General features: G+C 41.5%; 2 protein-coding genes across 2 annotated transcripts in view; both read right to left on the bottom strand.

Annotated features, from left to right (window-relative positions):
• Positions 1-11134, bottom strand: part of sh3bgr (SH3 domain binding glutamate-rich protein) — a 123481-nt gene extending 112347 nt beyond the window's left edge. Inside the window, exon 1 of the transcript XR_009511886.1 lies at positions 11059-11134. The gene's annotated coding sequence lies outside the window, so the exon portion shown is untranslated. The remainder of the gene's footprint in view (positions 1-11058) is intronic.
• Positions 11135-11709: 575 nt separating this feature from the next.
• Positions 11710-20764, bottom strand: part of get1 (guided entry of tail-anchored proteins factor 1) — a 29797-nt gene continuing 20742 nt past the window's right edge. Inside the window, exons 2-5 of the mRNA XM_059968837.1 lie at positions 16745-16910; positions 14636-14703; positions 13300-13414; positions 11710-11845 (exon numbers count right to left, since the gene is read on the bottom strand). Coding sequence (XP_059824820.1) covers positions 11772-11845; positions 13300-13414; positions 14636-14703; positions 16745-16910 — 423 coding nt within the window. The 3' untranslated portion in view covers positions 11710-11771. The remainder of the gene's footprint in view (positions 11846-13299; positions 13415-14635; positions 14704-16744; positions 16911-20764) is intronic.

Genomic DNA, 20764 nt, shown 5'->3' with positions numbered 1-20764 from the left:
GGAGTTTGCGTTTTCTCTTTGAGCTAACTTCTATGGTTTTTCCCTGAGAAGCATCTTCTCCAGACAACCACAAATCAGAGTTGTACACTGCCAACATACTTTGAAAATAAATGAGCCTTTAAACTCAGGCTAAAAAGTGGCATTCTTGCTGTATGTTGAAGTTTAAAATGTCACAACTAATAGAAAAATATAACAGAGCAGACGTGTGTGTTTTTAAACTCAATACCCTCCTACAACAAACACATGAAGAATGATTAATCCATTATCACCGATCCAGCAATACTGTCTTCATAGCTCTTGATCCTTGAGAATCATTGCTCATTGCCTAAATGTAATTTGGGTGCAATATCACAAAGAGCTACTCTGGGGAGATCAAATCACAAACAGGAGAAAGTCTGAAGCTGCTGGAAGTCCAAGCAACACACGCACAAAATGCTGGAGGAATTCAGCAGGAACAGCTTTGGCCCAAAACGTCCACTGTACTTTTTCCATAGATGCCGCCTGGCCTGCTCAGTTCCTCCAGCATTCTATGTGTATTCGGGGGAGATACAGGCCAAAAACTTTGGGTCCAGTCCAACTAAAGTGACATACGGTAGAAAAGTCATTCCTGGGTGTCTCACCCTCAGTACCTAGCAACAAAATCAGAAGCATTGGGAGAGGCTTAAAAGCAATATCTTCACCATTAACCTCAACAGATAGCAGGAAACATTGCCAGCAGCTCTAGTTTTCCACTTCCTACTTAACTACAATGCAAGAGTTCCTGTGCTAATGCTTTTGGGGAGGGTTTAATCTAGATTAGCAGGGGGGTGGGAACCAGTGAAGATACAGAGGATGGTAAGGTTGGAGAGCAAGTAGAGTCAGCTTGTAGGGAGTTTGCGATGAAGGATAGCTAGATGTTAGAGCAAAGATTCACTCAGCCTGATGGTTTGAGGTTTTTTCTATTTTAATGCAAGGAGTATCATAAACAAGGTGGATGAACTTAGAGCGTGGATCAATACCTGGAACTGTGATGTTGTGACCATTACAGAGACTTGGATGTCTCAGGAGCAGGAATGATTGCTGAGTGTGCCAGGCTTTAGATATTTCAAAAAGAACAGAGAGGGAGGCAAAACACTTGGGGGCATGGCAATGCTCATTAGGGATAGTGTCATGGCTGCAGAAAAGGAGGAACTCATGGAGGGATGGTCTACTGAGTCTCTGTGGGTGGAAGTCAGATACAGGAAAGGGGCAATAACTCTACTGGGTGTTTTTTATAGACCACTCAATAGTAACAGGGATATCGAGGAGCAGATTGGGAGGCAGATTCTGGAACGGTGCAATAATAGGGTTGTTGTGATTGGTTATTTTTACTTTCCCAATATTGATTGGCATCTCCTTAACACAAGGGGTTTAGATGGAGTGGAGTTTGTTAGGTGTGTTCAGAAATGTTTCCTGACACAATATGTAGATAAGCCAACTAGAGGAGAGGCTGTACTTGATCTGGTATTGGGAATGAACCTGGTCAGGTGTCAGTTCTCTCAGTGAGAGAGCATTTTGGAGGTAGTGATCACAACTATCTCTTTCACCACAGTTCTGGAGAGGAATAGAAACAGACAATTTTGGAAAACATTTAATTGGGGTAGGGGGAAATATGATGCTATTAGACAGGAACTTGGGAGCATAAATTGGGAGCAGATGTTCTCACGGAAATGCATGGCAGAAATGTGGCAAATGTTCAGGGACCATTCGCATGGAGTTCTGCATAGGTATGTTCCATTGAGGCAGGGAAAGGATGGTAGGGTTAAAGAACCATGGTGTACAAAGCATGTAGAAAATCCAGTTAAGAAAAGTTTACAAAAGGTTCAAGAAACTAGGTACTGTTAGAGCTCTAAATTACAAGGTTGCTAGGCAGGAGCTTAAGAATAGTATTAAGAGAGCCAGAAGGGGCCATGAGAAGGCCTTGATAAGCAGTATTAAGGAAAATCCCACAGCATTCTACAAGTATGTGAAGAGCAAGAGGATGAGACATGGGAGAATAGGACCAAACAAGTGTGATAGTGGAAACATGTGCAAAGAAGTAGTGGAGGTATTTAGTGCATATTTTGCTTCAGTATTCACCAGGGAAAAAAGACCTCAGCAATTGTGGGGATGACCTACAGTGGCCTGAAACACTTGAGCATATAGACATTATGAAAGAGGATATTCTGGAGCTTTTGAAAAGCCTTAAGTTAGATAAGTCACCGGGACTGGATGAGATATACCCCAGGCTACTGTGGGAAGTGAGGGAGGAGATTGCTGAGCCTCATGTGATGATCTTTGCATCATCAATAGGGATGGAAGAAGTACCAGAAGATTGGAGGGTTGCAAATGTTGTTCCCTTGTTCAAGACAGAGAGCAGAGGTAACCCAGGAAATAATAGACCAGTGAGTCTGACTTCAGAAGTGGACAGATTGCTGGAGATGATCCTGAGAGGCAGTATTGATGAGTATTTGGAGAGACATAAATTAATGAGGGATAGTCAGCATGGCTTGTCAAGGGCAGGTTGACAAGCCATGATTTAATTCTTTGAAGATGTAATAAAGTGCATTGATGAAGGTAGAGCAGTAGATGTAGTGTATATGGATTTCAGTAAGGCACTTGATAAGTTCGCCATGCAAGCAAGGCTCATTCAGAAAGTAAGGTGGTATGGGATCCAAAGAGATCTTACTTTGTGGATCCAGAATTGGCTTGCCCACAGAAGGCAAAGGGTGGTTGTAGATGGTTCGCGTTCTGCATGGAGGTCAGTGACCAGTGGTGTTCTGCAGGAATTTGTCTGGGTCCCCCTCCTCATTGTGATTTTTATAAATCATCTGAAGAAGTAGAAGGGTGGGTTAATAAGTTTGCTGATGACACAAAGGTTGGGGCTATTGTGGATAGTTTGGAGAGTTGCCAGAGGTTACAGTGGGACATCGATAAGATGCAGAACTGGGCTGAGAAGTGGCAGATGGACTTCAATCCAGTTAAGTGTGAAGTGGTTCATTTTGGTAGGTCAAATTTGAAGACAGAATATAATATTAATGGTAAGGCTCTTGGTAGTGTAGAGGATCTGAGAGATCTTGGGGTCTCAAAGCTGCTGCGCAGGTTGACAGTTTTGTTAAGAAAGCATATAGTGTGTTGGTATTAATCAACTGTGGGATTGAGTTCAAGAGTTCTGAGGTAATGTTACAGTTATATAAGAAATTAGTTGGACCCCACTTGGAGTACTGTGTTCAGTTCTAGTCACCCCACTACAGGAAAGATGTGGATACCACAGAGATCGAGTGCAGAGGAGATTTACAAGGATGTTGCCTGGATTGGATAACATACCTTATGAGAATAGGTTGAGTGAACTATGCCTTTTCTCCTTGGAGCGACGAGGATGAGAGGGAACCTGATAGAGGTGTATAACATGATGAGGGGCATTGATTGTGTGGGTAGTCAGAAGATTTTGCCCGGGGCTGAAATGGGTAACACAAGGGGGCATAGGTACCGAGGGGATATCAGGAGTAAGTTTTTAAACACAGGATGGTGGGTGTGTGGAATGCACTGCCAGCAGCGGTGGTGGAAACGGGTACTTCTACCACCTGAGGAAGAATACAAAAAAGGATCAGCCATGATTGAACGGCAGAGCAGACTTGATGAGCCAAGATGGTCTAATTCTGCTCCTATCTCTTATGGTCTTTTGGATACAATAGGGTCTTTAAAGAGCCTCTTAGATGGGTACATGGAGCTAAGAAAAATAGAGGGCTATGCGCTAAGGAAATTCTATGCAGTTTCTGAAGTTACATGATCGGCATAACATTGTGGGCCGAAGGGCCTGTAATGTACTGTAGGTTTCTGTGTTTTGTGTTTTACTCATTGACACGTGTATAGGAAGTACTGAATCAGAAAACCTTCCCCCTGGTTTTGGGGGGGGGGGAATTGCTGCCTCTGGTCAACAACATATTTGAAGAAAATTTTAATGGAGAACTTCTGACTTCAGTTAATTATCGTGGTTAACTGCACTCAGCTCAACTCTGAACTGATTTCACAACCTATGGACTCACTTTCAAGGATCCATGTTCAATACTGAGAACAATTCACATTCGCAGCATTTTTTTAAAAAAATTATTCATTTATTATTTGCACACATTGCCTACTTTTGCACATAGGCTGTTTGTCAGTCTTTGTGTATAGTTTTTCACTGATTCTATTTTATTAAGATTAAGAGTTCGGCACGGACTAGGAGGGCCGAGATGGCCTGTTTCTGTGCTGTGATTGTTATATGGTTATTGGTTTGTTCTGTGAATCCCTGCAAGAAAATGAATCTTAGGGTAGTATATAGTGACATATATATACTCTGATAAAAATTTACTTTGAACAATATATTTATTCTAATTATCTGGAAAGGTTTCATTTGTCAGTAACTCCACACCACTGCTTTAGATACCTTCAAATTATCTATTCAAGTGGATCAGTGCAAGGACTGCCATTATTTAAGATGGCTCTTCTATCATGTTCTCAAGGGCAATTAGAGGATTGGTAGTAAACAATGTCAAGCCAACTATTCTATCTCATAAAACATTGCACCCATTTACAGCATTATTGCAGAATGTTCATCACTGTCATTTAAAGATTCCTTTTACTTACTTACTTACTTCTGTTCAAATTACCTTTTCTTTAGAGTTACAGAGTACTACCATGCAGAAACAGGTCCTTCGTCCCATTTAGAGCAACCTACCTCGGTTGCTCCAACTGAAGTTCAACACCTTGTACTTGACTGCATTAAATTCCATTTACCATTTTTCCACCTGGTCCAGGTCCAGCTGCAAGTTTTGATAGCCTTCCACACTGTCCACTCTGGCCCGAGTCTTGTTGTTATGCTGAAATTTACTGATCCAGTTTACACTATCATGCAGATCTTTGATATGTATGACAAAGAGCAACAGACTCAACATTGATTCCAGCAGCACACCACTAGCACAAGCCTCCAGTCAGTGAGGCAACCATGTTCTACCACTTCATTGCTTCTCTTGCAACTTCAATGGCTAAACAATTTACTATCATATTCTGAATGCCAGGTGACTGAACTGTCCTGACCAACCTCCCATTTGGGACCTTGTCACAGGCCTCGCTAAAGTCCATGTAGACAACATCCATGGCCTTGCCTTTATCAACTTCACTGGTAACTTACTTAAAAAACACCAGACACTCGGCCCTCCTTATCCACGAGGGATTGGTTCTGGGACCCCTCGTGGATACCAAAAAACGCGAATGCTCGTCCCTTATTCAACCTGTCTCAATGTGGTGGACCTTAGGACCCAGCGGAACCCTAGTCCTTATTTAACGCGTCTCGCTGCGGTGGACTTTAAGACCCGGTGGTGCAGCTCTGAATCCGCAGGGTTTCTGTTCACGAAAATGATCACGATTGAAAATAAAGTGGAAATAATAAAGCGATCGGAAAGAGGTGAAACACCATCAGTCATAGGAAAAGCGTTAGGCTAGGTCGGTCAATAATTGGAACAATTTTAAAGGATAAGGTGAGAAAGGCTCTGCCCTGGGCGCGAATGGAGAGCGCACTCATCTGAAACATACGCTCTTAAGTGTTTTATATGCAAAGAAAGGTAAAATATATACTACATACTAAGACAAGCGTTTGGCTAACTGACGTTAAGTAATACCAGATCTATCTGTTCCCACTTACTTAGTAAGACAACTTCTGATTTTTTTCGATCCCGATCCACAATAACCCACGCACATCCTTCCGTGTACTTTAAATCATCTCTAGATTGCTTATAATACCTAATACAATGTAAATGCTATGTAAAATAGTTGTTATACTGCATTGTTTAGGGAATAATGACAAGAAGAAAAAGTCTATACATGCTCAAACAACAAGTGCTGGAAGAGCACTTCCGGTTTTCTCGATTCGCGGTTGGTTGAATTCGCAGATACGGAATTCGCGGATAAGGAGGGCCGACTGTAAATATAGCAACATAGAAAATAGGTGCAGCAGTAGGCCGTTCGGCCCTTCAAGCCTGCACCGCTATTCAGTATGATTGTGGCTGATCATCCAACTCAGAATCCTGTACCTGCTTTCTCTCCATACCCCCGATCCCTTTAGCCACAAGGGCCAGATCTAACTTCCTCTTAAATATAGCCAATGAACCGGCCTCAACTGTTTCCTGTGGCAGAGAATTCCACAGATTCACCACTCTCTGTGTGAAGAAGTTTTTCCTCATCTCGGTCCTAAAAGGCTTCTCCTTTATCCTTAAACTGTGACCCCTCGTTCTGGACTTCCCCAACATCGGAAACAACCTTCCTGCATCTAGCCTGTCCAATCCCTTTAGAATTTTATACGTTTCAATAAGATCTCCCCCCCCCCTTCAATCTTCTAAATTCCAGTGAGTATAAGCCTAGTCAATGCAGTCTTTCTTCATATGAAAGTCCTGCCATCCCAGGAATCAATCTGGTGAACCTTCTCTGTACTCCCTCTATGGCAAGAATGTCTTTCCTCAGATTAGGGGACCAAAACTGCACATAGTACTCTAGGTGCAGTCTCACCAAGGCCTTGTACAACTGCAGTAGAACCTCCCTGCTCCTGTACTCAAATCCTTTTGCTATGAATGCCAACGTACCATTTGCCTTTTTCACCGCCTGCTGTACCTGCATGCCCACCTTCAATGACTGGTGTACAATGATACCCAGGTCTTGTTGCATCTCCCCTTTTCCTAATCGGCCACCATTCAGATAATAATCTGTTTTCCTGTTCTTGCAACCAAAGTGGATAACCTCACATTTATCCACATTAAATTGCATCTGCCATGAATTTGCCCACTCACCTAACCTATCCAAGTCACCCTGCATCCTCTTAGCATCCTCCTCACAGCTAACACCGCCGCCCAGCTTCATGTCATCCGCAAACTTGGAGATGCTGCATTTAATTCCCTCATCTAAATCATTAATATATATTGTAAACTGGAGTCTCAGCACTGAGCCTTGCGGTACCCCACTAGTCACTGCCTGCCATTCTGAAAAGGTCCCATTTACTCCCACTCTTTGCTTCCTGTCTGCCAACCAATTCTCTATCCACATCAATAACATACCCTCAATACCATGCGCTTTAAGTTTGCACACTAATCTCCTGTGTGGGACCTTGTCAAAAGCCTTCTGAAAATCTAAATATACCACATCCACTGGCTCTCCCCTATCCACTCTACTAGTTACATCTTCCAAAAATTCTATAAGATTTGTCAGACATGATTTTCCTTTCACAAATCCATGCCGACTTTGTCCGATGATTTCACCTCTTTCCAAGTGTGCTGTTATCACAACTTTGATTAACCGACTCTAGCGTTTTCCCCACCACCGATGTCAAACTAACCGGTCTATAATTCCCCAGTTTCTCTCTCCCTCCTTTTTTAAAAAGTGGAGTTACATTAGCCACCCTCTAATCCTCAGGAACTAATCCAGAATCTAAGGAGTTTTGAAAAATTATCACTAATGCATCCACTATTTCTTGGGCTACTTCCTTAAGCACTCTGGGATGCAGACCATCTGGCCCTGGGGATTTATCTGCCTTTAATCCCTTCAATTTACCTAACACCACTGCCCTACTAACATGTATTTCCCTCAGTTCCTCCATCTCACTAGACCCTCGGTCCCTTACTATTTCCGGAAGATTATTTATGTCCTCCTTAGTGAAGACAGAACCAAAGTAGTTATTCAATTGGTCTGCCATGTCTATGTTCCCTATGATCAATTCACCTGTTTCTGACTGTAAAGAACCTACATTTGTCTTGACCAAACTTTTTTCTTTTCACGTATCTATAAAAGCTTTTACAGTCAGTTTTTATGTTCCCTGCCAGCTTTCTCTCATAATCTTTTTTCCCCTTTCCTAATTAAGCCCTTTGTCCTCCTCTGCTGGTCTCTGAATTTCTCCCAGTCCTCAGGTGTGCCACTTTTTTTTGACAATTTATATGTTCCTTCTTTGGACTTGATACTATCCCTAATTTCCCTTGTCAGCCACAGGTGCACTACCTTCCCTGGTTTATTCTTTTGCCAAACTGGGATGAACAACTGTTGTAGTTCATCCATGCAGTCTTTAAATGCTTGCCATTGCATATCCACTGTCAATCCTTGAAGTATCATTTGCCAGTCTATCTTAGCTAATTCTCATCTCATACCTTCAAAGTTACCCTTCTTTTAAGTTCAGAACCTTTGTTTCTGAATTAACTATGTCACTCTCCATCTTAATGAAGAGTTCCACCATATTATGGTCACTCTTACCCAAGGGGCCTCGCACGACAAGATTGCTAACTAACCCTTCCTCATTGCTCAATACCCAATCTAGAATGGCCTGCTCTCTAGTTGGTTCCTCGACACGTTGGTTCAGAAAACCATCCCGCATACATTCCAAGAAATCCTCTTCTTCAGCACCCTTAACAATTTGGTTCATCCAATCTATTTGTAGATTGAAGTCACCCATGATAACTACTGTTCCTTTATTGCATGCATTTCTAATTTCCTGTTTAATGCCGTCCCTAACCTCACTACTACTGTTAGGTGGCCTGAACACAACTCCCACCAGCGTTTTCTGCCCTTTAGTGTTATGCAGCTCTACCCATATCGATTCCACATCCTCCAGGCTAAAGTCCTTCCTTTCTATTGCGTTAATCTCCTCTCTGACCAGCAATGCTACCCCACCTCCTTTTCTTTCCTGTCTATCCCTCCTGAATATTGAATATCCCTGGATGTTGAGCTCCCATCCTTGGTCACCCTGGAGCCATGTCTCTGTGATCCCAACTATATCATATTCATTAATAACTAACTGCACATTCAATTCATCCACCTTGTTATGAATGCTCCTCGCATTGACACACAAAGCCTTCAGGCTTGTTTTTACAACACTCTTAGCCCTTATACAATTATGTTGAAAAGTGGCTCTTTTTGCTTTTGCCCTGGATTTGCCTGCCTGCCACTTTTACTTTTCACCTTACTACTTTTTGCTTCTACCCTCATTTTACATCTCTCTGTCTCTCTGCACTTGTTCCCATCCCCCTGCCACATTAGTTTAAAGCCTCCTGAACAGCAGTAGCAAACGCTCCCCCTCAGACATTGGTTCCAGTACCACCCAGGTGCAGACCGTCCTGTTTATACCGGTCTCACCTCCCCCAGAACTGGTTCCAATGCCACAGAAATTTGAATCCCTCCCCCTTGCACCATTTTTCAAGCCACGTATTCATCTGAAATATCCTCCTATTTCTACTCTGACTAGCACATGGCACTGGTAGTAATCCAGAGATTATTACCTTAGTGGTTCTACTTTTTAGTTTATCTCCTAACTCCCTAAATTCACCTTGTAGGACCTCATCCTGTTTTTTACCTATATCACTGGTACCTATGTGCACCACGACCACTGGCTGTTCACCCTCCCATTCCAGAATGTCCTGCAGCCGCTCAGAGACATCCTTGACCCTTGCACCAGGGAGGCAACATACTGTCCTGGAGTCTCATTTGGGCTGCAGAAACGCCTGTCTATTCCCGTTACAATCAAATCCCCTATCACTATAGCTCTCCCACTCCTTTTCCTTCCCTCCTGTGCCGCAGGGCCACCCATGGTGCAATGAACTCGGCTGCTGCTGCCTTCCCCTGATGAGACATCTCCCCCAACAGTATCCAGAACAGTTTATCTGTTTAGGAGGGAGATGACCTCAGGGGACTCCTGCACTACCTGCCTATTGCTATGCTGTCTAGTGGCCAACCCTTCCCTTTCTGCCTGTGTAGCCTTTACCTGCAGTGTGGCCAACTCACTGAACTTGCTATTCACGACTTTCTGAGCATCGCGGATGCTCCAGTATGAATCCAATCGCAGCTCCAGACACTCAATGCGGTCTGCCAAAAGCTGCAGTTGGACACACTTCCTGCACACATAGTCGTCAGGGACACTGAAAGTACCCCTGATTTCCCACATGCTGCAGGATGAACAAACCACGGGGCCAATCTCAGCTGCCATGACCTACCCAATACTTGCCTCAACTTTTGAAATTTTCTCCTTTGAAAGGAACTTATCCTGCCTTACCTCACTTGGAGTGAAGCTCGTCCTCCGCCGCTTCCCATCAAAGCCTCAAATCTCCACTCCTTCACTGGCCCACTCACTCACTGGCCGCTCCGCTTGAGGTAACCCTCTATTTATTTGTTTGAGCTTTTCAAACTGCTTGGTCACTTGACCTCGATTGCCCAATCAGCTGCTTTCTGCTGAGTCTGAGCTATTCAAATCTTGATTGACTTGATTGCACAGTCCAACTGCCAAAACTGCCAGAATCTGTCGAGTCAAAGCCTCAAATCTCCACTCCTTCACTGGCCCACTCACTCACTGGCCGGTTTCCAAATGCCTTCTGGCCCAACCAATGTTTATGCATTAGTCAAGATGTCGATAACCAGCGTGTTTTTTTTAAATCGTGGAAGCTAGTTTCATCATATCAACACATCTTATAACTATCACAAGCTCGAAAACTAACTAAACTTCCCCATTTGTAATTAGTAACATCATGGTAACTCACAGTTGACATGAAGCTAGTTAACTTGCGTCATTGAAAACACATATTTTACATTTCTTAATGGTTCCAAATAACGAACCAAACAATTAATATACTGGATGATATTGCAAAATTAAATTTAATTGAAAAGGGAAAAGTTTGATCTTAAAAACTTATCAGGTGACCTACATTGCAGATATGCAAATATACCAGCTTGAATTAGCTTTAAGCCAATTAAAGTTCTCCTGGATTTGAGGTGAGCTTTTCCTATTTCTAATCTTCCCTCTTTATCAAATGATTGACTCACAGCAGAGCACACTGTTGACACATACTAATTTTACAGATATTGAACAACAAATAGTACTAGACTTTGCTCTCCAATTACATTACAGCTTCCCTGTTAAAATATGTGAACGAGTAAAATCGAAAAATTGGTTCGAGCGTATCTTTAAAATGCTGCAGATTTTTTCCAATGATGATATCCAGTAACAAATATCACTCTAAAGAAATAAAATTCGCATTCTTTTTACCAAAATTCAAATACCTTGCTGAAAAGTCTTGAGTTCAATTATCCCTTGGGATCTGGGCGAAAATTTGATGACTACCACAAAGGATCAAAGTTGACAAGCAATTCTGTCTGGTTGAACATTTATTTCTCTTAAAGGCTAAAAGCCATTCACTATTTCATTCTCAACAATCCACACTGGCTACGCACATGAAATGTGTGAAGCCTTCCATTCAAGTTATTAAGCTCTTATTTCAATTATTTTGCTTCCAATCAGTACAGAACCCTTATTGTGCACAAAACTTCAATGCAAGTGACTGCTGTCCAAAAAACATTGCAATTAGTGTGAAGCAGTCATCAAAATGAACAAATGAGAGTTCTTTCTTCTCAAAACCACGTAACTCAAACACAGGGAATCAAATCGGTAGAAAAATGTTGCCAACACATCCAATACAATTCACATTCTCTCAGGCTTTAAAAAAAAGACATTGAGGTCTTCAACTTTTCTTAATATTCCTGTGAACTTCAAAAACTAGTAACAGCTAACAACTTTATTACATCACTTTCCAAAATCTATTTACAATCACAAAAGTTATTGTTGGGCTCTTCTTCACATCCCTTTTTGAAATCTGCTTTCAAAAAATAATGTTGCAACTAGTGCAAGAACAGAGCTGAACCCAACTCAAAATAATGAAAAAAGTGCACACAAGCCAATCCATGCGGGATCTTGTCATAGGCCTCACTGTGAGATTTTAGCTGAATGGCTGCAGTGCCACAGCAACAACTTTATTGCAAACTAAGAGCCAGCAGGTAATTCCAACTCCTCCTGCGAATTAAAATAGAACAAGGTTACTATATGAACACCTGATTGACGTGTGTAGCCACAAATGCAAAATATGGACAAAGTTAACTAGGAAATCTAAACTAAATCCTCCTGCTCATCCCTCCCTCCTCCTCCAAAAGTTTATGTAAATGACAGACAAGTTACAACAAGATACCAGAATCTTAAATACACACAACTGATCAAGTGCTTACAGAACAGAAATGCTGGTGTTGGCAGAATCTGGATGACAAAATAATAGGATGGAGATGCATTAAGGTGGCATAACAGTTGTTAGATTATTCTATAGATAGATAGATAATGCTGGGTTTTGGTTACATATCGTGTTTATACACAAATGGAGATGTTTTCTAGATTTTTTTAAGGTTGGTTTGCTATGGTATAGTAGTTGGTACATAGTTGGACAGTCCATGTTTCAGGTAAAGACCCTTCACCTGAATACTTCTCCCAAGCTAGATGAAGAATCTTAACTTGAAATGTTGACAGTCCATTTCTCTCCACAGATGGTGAATTATGTTCCTCCAGCACCGTGTGTCACTTTAAATTCCAGCATCTGCAGTCACCTGCGTCTCCATCTTGTCTTGGTTGTATATGTTTTATAAAAACTTATTGACTCAGTTGGAAAGTACAACATTAATATTATCCAATATTTGCAATTTCACACAAGAGGTCAAATTGCATTTTACTTTAAAAAGCCAGTGTGGGGAGAAAATGAAGTCTCCTACTATATAAACAGTTCCTCCTGGTGGCTTTAAGTGAGACTGGATCAATCAGAACGTTGCTAATCTCAGGTGTACCCCGTCAGACTTACTGATCCACCACTGTTTGCACTCATGACTGGAATAGCCAGTTTAGTAAGGCAGCAAGCAGTTATTGTCATCAAATCAAGTTTGTCACTTAACTATGTACATGTGTACTGTCAAACGAGACAATGTTTCTCCAAACCAGGGTGTAAGTTACCATAGTACACATACCACACAAACACTCAATAACTTATGAAAGTAAGGATAGAAATCTGAGGATGAATTTCACATAAATAAAGTGTATAAATTAAATATTGTAAGGTACAGAACAAATTAACCAGTGACACTTTGTATACAGGGAGTTCATAAGCCCCTTGGCTTGAGGGAAGAAACAGTTTCCCACCCTGACCATTCTTGTCTTTATGCATCGGTCTCCTGCCTGATGGTAGAAAGTCAAAGAGGATGCTGGATTGATGGGTGGAATCCTTAAGGGCCCTGTAAATGCAGCGCTCCTGATAAATGTCTCCAATGGATGGTAGGGAGACCCCTATGACCCTCTTAGGATCCTATTAAGACAGCCACAGAGAGGAGTTTTCCCATGGGAAAAGCAACAGACTAAAAAAGTGAACTACGCTCAATGGAAATTAATAATTTTTAATAATTTTTAAATTTAAAAGTGCATAATTCATTCAGCACCTGCCACTCCAGTTGGGAAAGCCACCATCCATTCTAAGGGTGCGATCCATTTGTGTGGGAGCACAGTAACAGGTTCCGAATAATATTTCCATATCAGGGAAATCATTAAAGCTGCCTGAAAAAGAACACAATCACTTGTGAATGACACAGAATAACATGACCAGATATAGACTGCTTTCCTCTTAACACTAACCATCATTTCCTCCCCAGAGATGAACTTCTAAACAGAGCTGAAAAAACATTCCAGTCTACTTCAACTAATCCCAGTGTAAAGTAAAATTTATCATTACTTCCAACTGATCGCACCCAACTTTCATCAGTACCATGAAGAGAGGGGAGTAATTGTGTGACACCGCAAAACACTTATGACATTTTTGGACTGGCACTTCCGACATATATTTAATAACAACTACTACTCTTAAAGCAGAGTGCTCATTTCATTTTACCCATTAAATAATAACAGATCTTTTGTGAATGGAATGTTAACCGTTGTAACATTCTGTAACAGTTGTGTTACTGAACTAGGTTGATATGGTCCAGAGTGAGTGGCTGGAGGAATGGAAGTTATAATCCTTGTTGAAGTAATTGTGATCCTTGACAAAGTGCAAACTTTCCACAAGGATTTTAATATATCATGAGCTCAACAGTGACATGACTTGTAATTCAAGTAGAAATATTACATAGTTATACACTAGAACATATTACATCTGCTGCATTATATTATTCATCAATTCTTATTTCAACTTTTAACCTCAATTAAAATTTTCACCCTGTTGACCAACAGCTCATGTTATCTACTCAAAGCACAGCTTTGATTTTCCTGTAACTTTCAACTTCGATGTCAATATTTTGCAACTACATGAGCACAAAATTCAGCAGATGGCCCTAAATTAGCTGCATTTCCAAAGCACTGCAAGCAGTGTGAGAGTTCTACCATTTTGCCAGCAGGACCGATGCTTCATACAAATGGCCCAGCCATTTTCAACAGGGCATCAGTCTAGATCAGGGGTCCCCAATCTTTTTTATGTCATGAACCAGTACCATTAACTGAGGGGTCCGTGGACCACAGGATGGGAACCCCTGGTCTTGGTCCTAAACTTTGCAAGGCTGCTAGCTAAAACAATATACTGATGTAATTGCGAAGTGCAGGCAGCTGGTGGAAAGCAAATGTCAGAGGCTATTATTGGAAAAAAATGGGATTGAGAAATATTGTAAATATACACTGAAATTTTGCATACTAAACCAAAATTCAATTAACAGGAATAAAATGGCTAAATTTGCTCTTCAAGTGATCAGCTTACAAAGAAAAACTTTACATTTAAGAAACCATACCAACCTGAACAATATAAAAGACAATATTCACCACCCACTTGATCTTGGCTAACTGTGCTGTTCTTGTTTTAACTGTAAGGAGAAGACATTCTGCTCAGTGGTTTAACAGAACATGTTGTAATGTTGAAGATCCACATGCAATTCAGAAACTGCCATTTACAAATCAAAATGATAAAAGGGGAGGATAATTCTACACTGGCTTGAGACTCAATCCTTGTACTGAAAAAAATCCCAAGAAATGGCAGAGGAGTGAAAGAAGTTGAGGAAGAAAACCCAACAGCTAACTGAAAATAAAGCTGTTACTCGTGCATTTGCAACTACAAGTCATGGACAACAGAGAGTCACAGAATGCTTGAATTTTTAGACCTATGCGCCTTATACTTTAGTTTCCCTTCCCCAAGGAAAAAGGCTGCGTGTGTTTGCCCATCTATAGCTGTCACAATTTCATACAAGGTCATCCCTCCAACATTTCAGAGAATACAGTCCTAGACTTTCCAAACTCTCCCAAGAATTCAGGCCTTTGAGTTATGTCAGCACCCTTGTAAATCTTGTGTGCACCACTTCCAGTTTAATTGCATCTTTCCTATAACAGGGTGACCTGTTGGCGTGGCGTGGCAAATGAGCCGTTAGTGTACACTATTACAGAGCCTCCGACCGGGGATCAATTCTTGCCGCTGATTGTAAGGAGTTTGCACGTTCTTCCCATGACTGCACAGGTTTTCGCCAGTGCTTGTTTCCTCCTACATTCCAAAGGTTAATTGGTCACGTGGGTGTAAAGGGCAGTGTGGGCTCATTGGGCTGGGTCTGTAACTCTGCTGTATCCCAAAATAAAACACAAATAAAGTAACACAGGATCGTGAAAAAGCAACAAACTCCACCCAGCACAGAGCATAAGAGCAATTCACCATGATGGTCTTGCCTTGCTCAAAAATGCACGTATAAAATATATTTTTAGTTAAGATCTTACTACACTGACAAATTATTTTCCTATTACTAAAATCAACTAACTACACTGCCTCAGAAAAAAGGGACATCTATTTAGAACAGAGGTGAGGAGCAATTTCCTTATCCAGAGAGTGGTGAATCTGTGGAATTTGTTGGCACAGCCTGCTGTGCAGGCCAAGCTATTGGGTATATTTAAAGCAGGCGTTGATAGATTTTTGATTGGCCAGGGCACGAAGGGATACAAGAAGACTGGAGATTGGAGTAGAGAGGGAAAGGGATCAGCCATGATGAAATGGCTCAGCAGACTTGATGGGCCAAAAGTCCTAATTCTGCTCCTATATCTTATGGTCTTATTCGTATATTCTTAAATGTCATATACTTAACTTTAGTTCTCTAAGCCATACTACATTGGCACTGGAACGTGTGGCAACACATGCGGACTATCATCCCCCCCACCCCCAGCACACCCATGGGTGCACTGCTTGTTAATGTAAACAACACCCTTCACTGGATGCTTCAATGTTCATATGATATATAAACCTGAATCTGAACTGTCAGCAAAGTGAAAATTTGGGCCTACGTTAAGTAGACTACCTCAGCAAGTGGAACAATGTAGGTTGACCTAATCAGAGTCGGGTCATTTGATCAAGAGGTGAGACTAAGGAGCTGATAATGTTCTAGTTTATTATACACTGCCATCTCTCAGTGGGAGAAAAGATTTAGCTTTGCCTGTGTTAGCTTTCAGTCTCCTTCTGCAGTTACACAAATAAAGTGCTATTTATTGACCATCTCTTTCTAAAAAAAAATGCATTTCATTAGGCCAGGTTCTCTTTTCTTGTTGTCCACTGCAACCTTTAGAAAAGCTAAATACCAAGAGTTACACACACAAAATTCTGGAGAAACTCAGCAGGTTAAGCAGCATCTACTGCAGAGGGATTGAGTCCTGATGATGGGTCTCGACCTGAAATTGTGACTATTTACTCCTCTCCATTGCAGGACAGGCAGCATCTGTGGAGAGGAATAAGCAGTTAACATTTTTCAAGCCGAGACCCTTCATCAGGTCTGAATTCCTCTCCATAGAAGGTGCTGACGTACTGAGTTCCTCCAGCATTTTGTGTGTGTTACTCTGGATTTCCCAATCCTGCAGAATCTCGTGTTTATGAGGTACCGTGAGTTTTCAGTTTATCGGTCATTTTGTTAATCTTGCGCTCCAGGCGTGCATATCGAGCAAATTCATCCATCATGCTGATCGTTGCCAACTCCTGCTTCATGTTTCCAATTTCAATTCTCATTTGGAGCTCAGTTTCCCCATCCTTCTGCAGAAATTTAGCTATCTGTAAAAGGCAAGTGTCAGAAAAAGGTAGCGTCATTTTCCACACATCTGATAAATATACTGTTAATAACCTTCATGCATTTGGTTAAAAGTTATTTACAGTTCTCAAGCCTCTTAATTCCAAAAATAAACAGCACACTAGGGCAGGCAGTTGAGCCTACAGCACCAAAGACCAAGATTCAATCCTGACCTGTGTGAAGTTTGCATGTCCTTCCTATGATCATGTGGGTTTTCTCCCAACGTTTCAGTGTCTTCCTTCAACCCAAGCATGTAGCAACCAATTAACCTAACAAGCCTGTAGAAATCATCTCATGTCTGGATGAATGGAGATGATGAGAACGTTCAAAGTACATTTATTGTCAAAGTTTGCATTCCTTGAGATGTGGGGTAAAGAATCTCTGTAAATTGGAAGTTAATGATTAGTGCAGAGGGCCAAAGGGTTTGTTTCTGAGCTCGCTCTCTTTTTCCACCCATATGGAATAATAATAATCATAATCTCAGTGGAAAGGTTGCTTTTGGTCCAATATAAAGATCTTCATGCAAAAGTTAGCTTTATTTGTACCACATACCACGACTGCAATGCTGTCAGTACTTCTAGCCAGCACGGTCACTTGCAGTGATCAAAAGGTGGCTGGTTTGGTCAGTTTTAGGATGTGTATGCAGTAGAAAGTTTTGTATTTCCACAACAGAGCACTTATTAGTTCAGTGTTAAAATGTTTGTTTTGGAACAGCAGAACCACTAATATACATACATAGAACATAGAAATCTACAGATTACAGGCCCTTCAGCCCACAATGTTGTGCTGACCATGTAACCTACTCCAGAAACTGCAGAGAATTTCCTTACCAAACAGCCCTCTATTTTACTAAGCTCCATGTACCTAACCAAGAGCCTCTTAAAAGACCCTATTATATCCGCTTCTACCAGTCACTGGCACTGCATTCCATGTACCCTCCACTTTGTGTGAAAAAACTTAATTCTGAATTCCATCCTGCACCTTAAAACTGTGCCCCCTCGTGTTAGCCATTTCAGCCCTGGGAAAAAGCCTCTGACTATCTGCACGATTAATGCCTCTTATCATCTTATACACCTCTATCAGGTCACCTCTCATCCTCTGTCGCTCCAGGAGAAAAGGCCGACTTCACTCAACCTACTCTCATAAGGCATGCTCACCAAGCCAGGCAACATCCTTGTAAGTCTCCTCTGCACTCTCTCTCTATAGTGTCCACATCCTTCCTGTAGTGAGGTGACTAGAACTGAACACAGTACTCCAAGTGGAATCTAACTAAGGTCTTATATTGCTGTAACATTACCTCTTGGCTCTTGAACTCAATCCCATGGTTGATGAAGGCTAACACACCATATGCCTTCTTAACAACACTATCAACCTGCGCAGCAGCTTTGAGTGTCCTATGGACATGGACTCCAAGATCTTGCTGATCCTTCACACTGCCAAAAGTCTTACCATTAATATTAAATTCTGTCTTCAAATTTGATCTACCAAAATGAACACTTCAATGAATACTTCAGTCCTGGAGTTCAATTTATCTGGGTTGAACTCCATCTTCCACTTCTCAGCCCACTTGTGCACCCTGTCGATGTCCTGCCAGACAACCCTCTAGACTATCCACAACACCCCCAACTTTGTGTCATCAACAAACTTACCAACCCACCCTTCTACTTCCTCATCTAGGTGATTTATAGAAACCACAAAGAGGAGGGGTCCCAGAACAGATCCCTGAGGCACACCACTGGTCACCGAACACCATGCAGAATGCAAACCATCTACAACCACCCTTTGCCTTCTGTGGGCAAGCCAGTTCTGGATCCACAAAGCAAGATCTCCTTGGATCCCATGCCTCCTTATTTTCTGAATGAGTCATGCATACGGAATCTTATCAAGTGCCTTACTGAAATCCATATACACTACATCCACTGCTCTACCTTCATCAATGTGCTTTGTTATATCCTCAAAGAATTCAATCAGACTCGTAAGGCATGACCTGCCCTTGACAAAGCCATGCTGACTATCCCTGATGAGATTATGCCTCTCCAAGTGCTCATAAATCCTGCCTCTCAGGATCTTCTCCAACAACTTGCCCACCACTGAAGACTCATTGGTCTATAACTTCTTGGGTTATCTCTACTCCCTTTCTTGAACAAGGGAACAACATTTGCAACCCTGCAATCCTCCAGTACTTCTTCCATCCCTACTGATGATACGAAGATCATCACCAGAGGCTCAGCAATCTTCTCCCTCGCTTACCACAGTAAGCTGGGGTGCATCTCATCTGTATACATACACTTGTATGCTTTCATAATATACTTTTCACCTACCATGTCAAAAGCACAGCTTGTCACCAGAAACTGTACATTCTTTCCGATCTGTGACAAAGCACTTTCCTCAATGATGCTTATTTTTCTCAATACAACTTCTACCTATTATCCTTGGATACAAAACAAATTAAGTTAAGCTGAAATGATGTACTTTGAAAAGTAAACAAACTGCAGGTGCTAAAAATCAAAAAGAAAATGGTCAGCAGATCAGGCAGCATCCGTAGAGAAAGAAATAGTGTTAATCTGCCAAATCAAAGTAGCTCTGATGAACAGTAATCAACCATAAACATTACTTCAGTTTTTCCAACCCAAGTATTTCCAGCATTTTCTTTTTGATCATTACATTGACACCACCTCCCTCAATCCCAGGCTCAGCAAATAACAGCAAGGTTCAACTGGATAGCAGTACATAAATTTTTGTTCAGCCATTCTCATGGGGACAGAAACATGGAATTCCCTGCCAACCCACCAATATCACAGGGAAGAAAATAGCTACTGTGAGCAGTTTCAAGCCCCTTGTTTAAGAAAAGATGTGCAGACATTGGAGAGGGTTCAGAGGAGGTTTGCGAGAATGATTCCAGGAATGAAAGGGTTACCATATGAGATGCTCTGGACCTTTACTCACTGAAAGTTAGAAGAATGGGGTGGGAAACCTACTGAATGTTGAAAAGCCAGCATAAAGTGGATAGGGAGAGGATGTTTCCTACAGTGGGGGAGTCTAGGACCAGAAGGCACAGCCTCAGAATAGAGGAATGTCCATTTAGAATGGAGATGTGGAGGAATTTCTTTAGCCAGAGAGTGATGAATTTGTGGAATTCATTACCACAGGTAGCTGTAGAGGCTGGGTCATTGGGTGTATTTTAAAGCGGAAATTGATAGGTTCTTGATTAGTTAGATCATGAAGGATTGCTGGAAGAAGGCAAGAGAACAGGTTTGAGAGGGAAATGGATGAAATTGCAGAGCAGATTCGATGGGCTTAATGGCCTAATTCTGCTCCTGTGTCTTATGGTTTTGTGATTTTTCCATTTGGTTCAACAATAAAGTTAAATGCTTTGATTCATGGATATAAAAGGTACAGTCATCTATGGCTCCTCACAAATTGTTGGTAAACTAAACCCCAGCATTCTCCTTTACCTCAGGTTCAAGCCTAAGAATGGCAAGGAAACCACATGATGACAATCAACATTAACAGGATCGTTCTTGACCTATTGTTGGTTTAAGCATAGCAATGGCACTGGGGGCCAAGAGGACTACCAACTAGAAATTAAGTTAAAATTCCCACAATATGAAAATTATTTCAAAGTGCTCAGATTCTTCTGTGCTTACCATAAACATTCAATTAAATCCATAACTTCCTAGAGAACGATTATTAAAAAAAAAACCCTTCTATTCGTACTAAAACCTTTGAGCTGATTTTGCTAAAGATATCCATGTAACTTGGTCAAGGTCATTACAGTTTTCCAAAGAGTACGTGGAAAACTAATCTTAGAATTGGGTTCCAACAACAAATAGTTAAA

The sequence above is a fragment of the Hypanus sabinus genome, chromosome 4, assembly GCF_030144855.1.
Source record: "Hypanus sabinus isolate sHypSab1 chromosome 4, sHypSab1.hap1, whole genome shotgun sequence".
Classification (NCBI taxonomy): Eukaryota; Metazoa; Chordata; class Chondrichthyes; order Myliobatiformes; family Dasyatidae; genus Hypanus; species Hypanus sabinus.
Note: the sequence above shows the minus strand (reverse complement) of the source record. Positions and strands in the feature narration are given on the sequence as shown.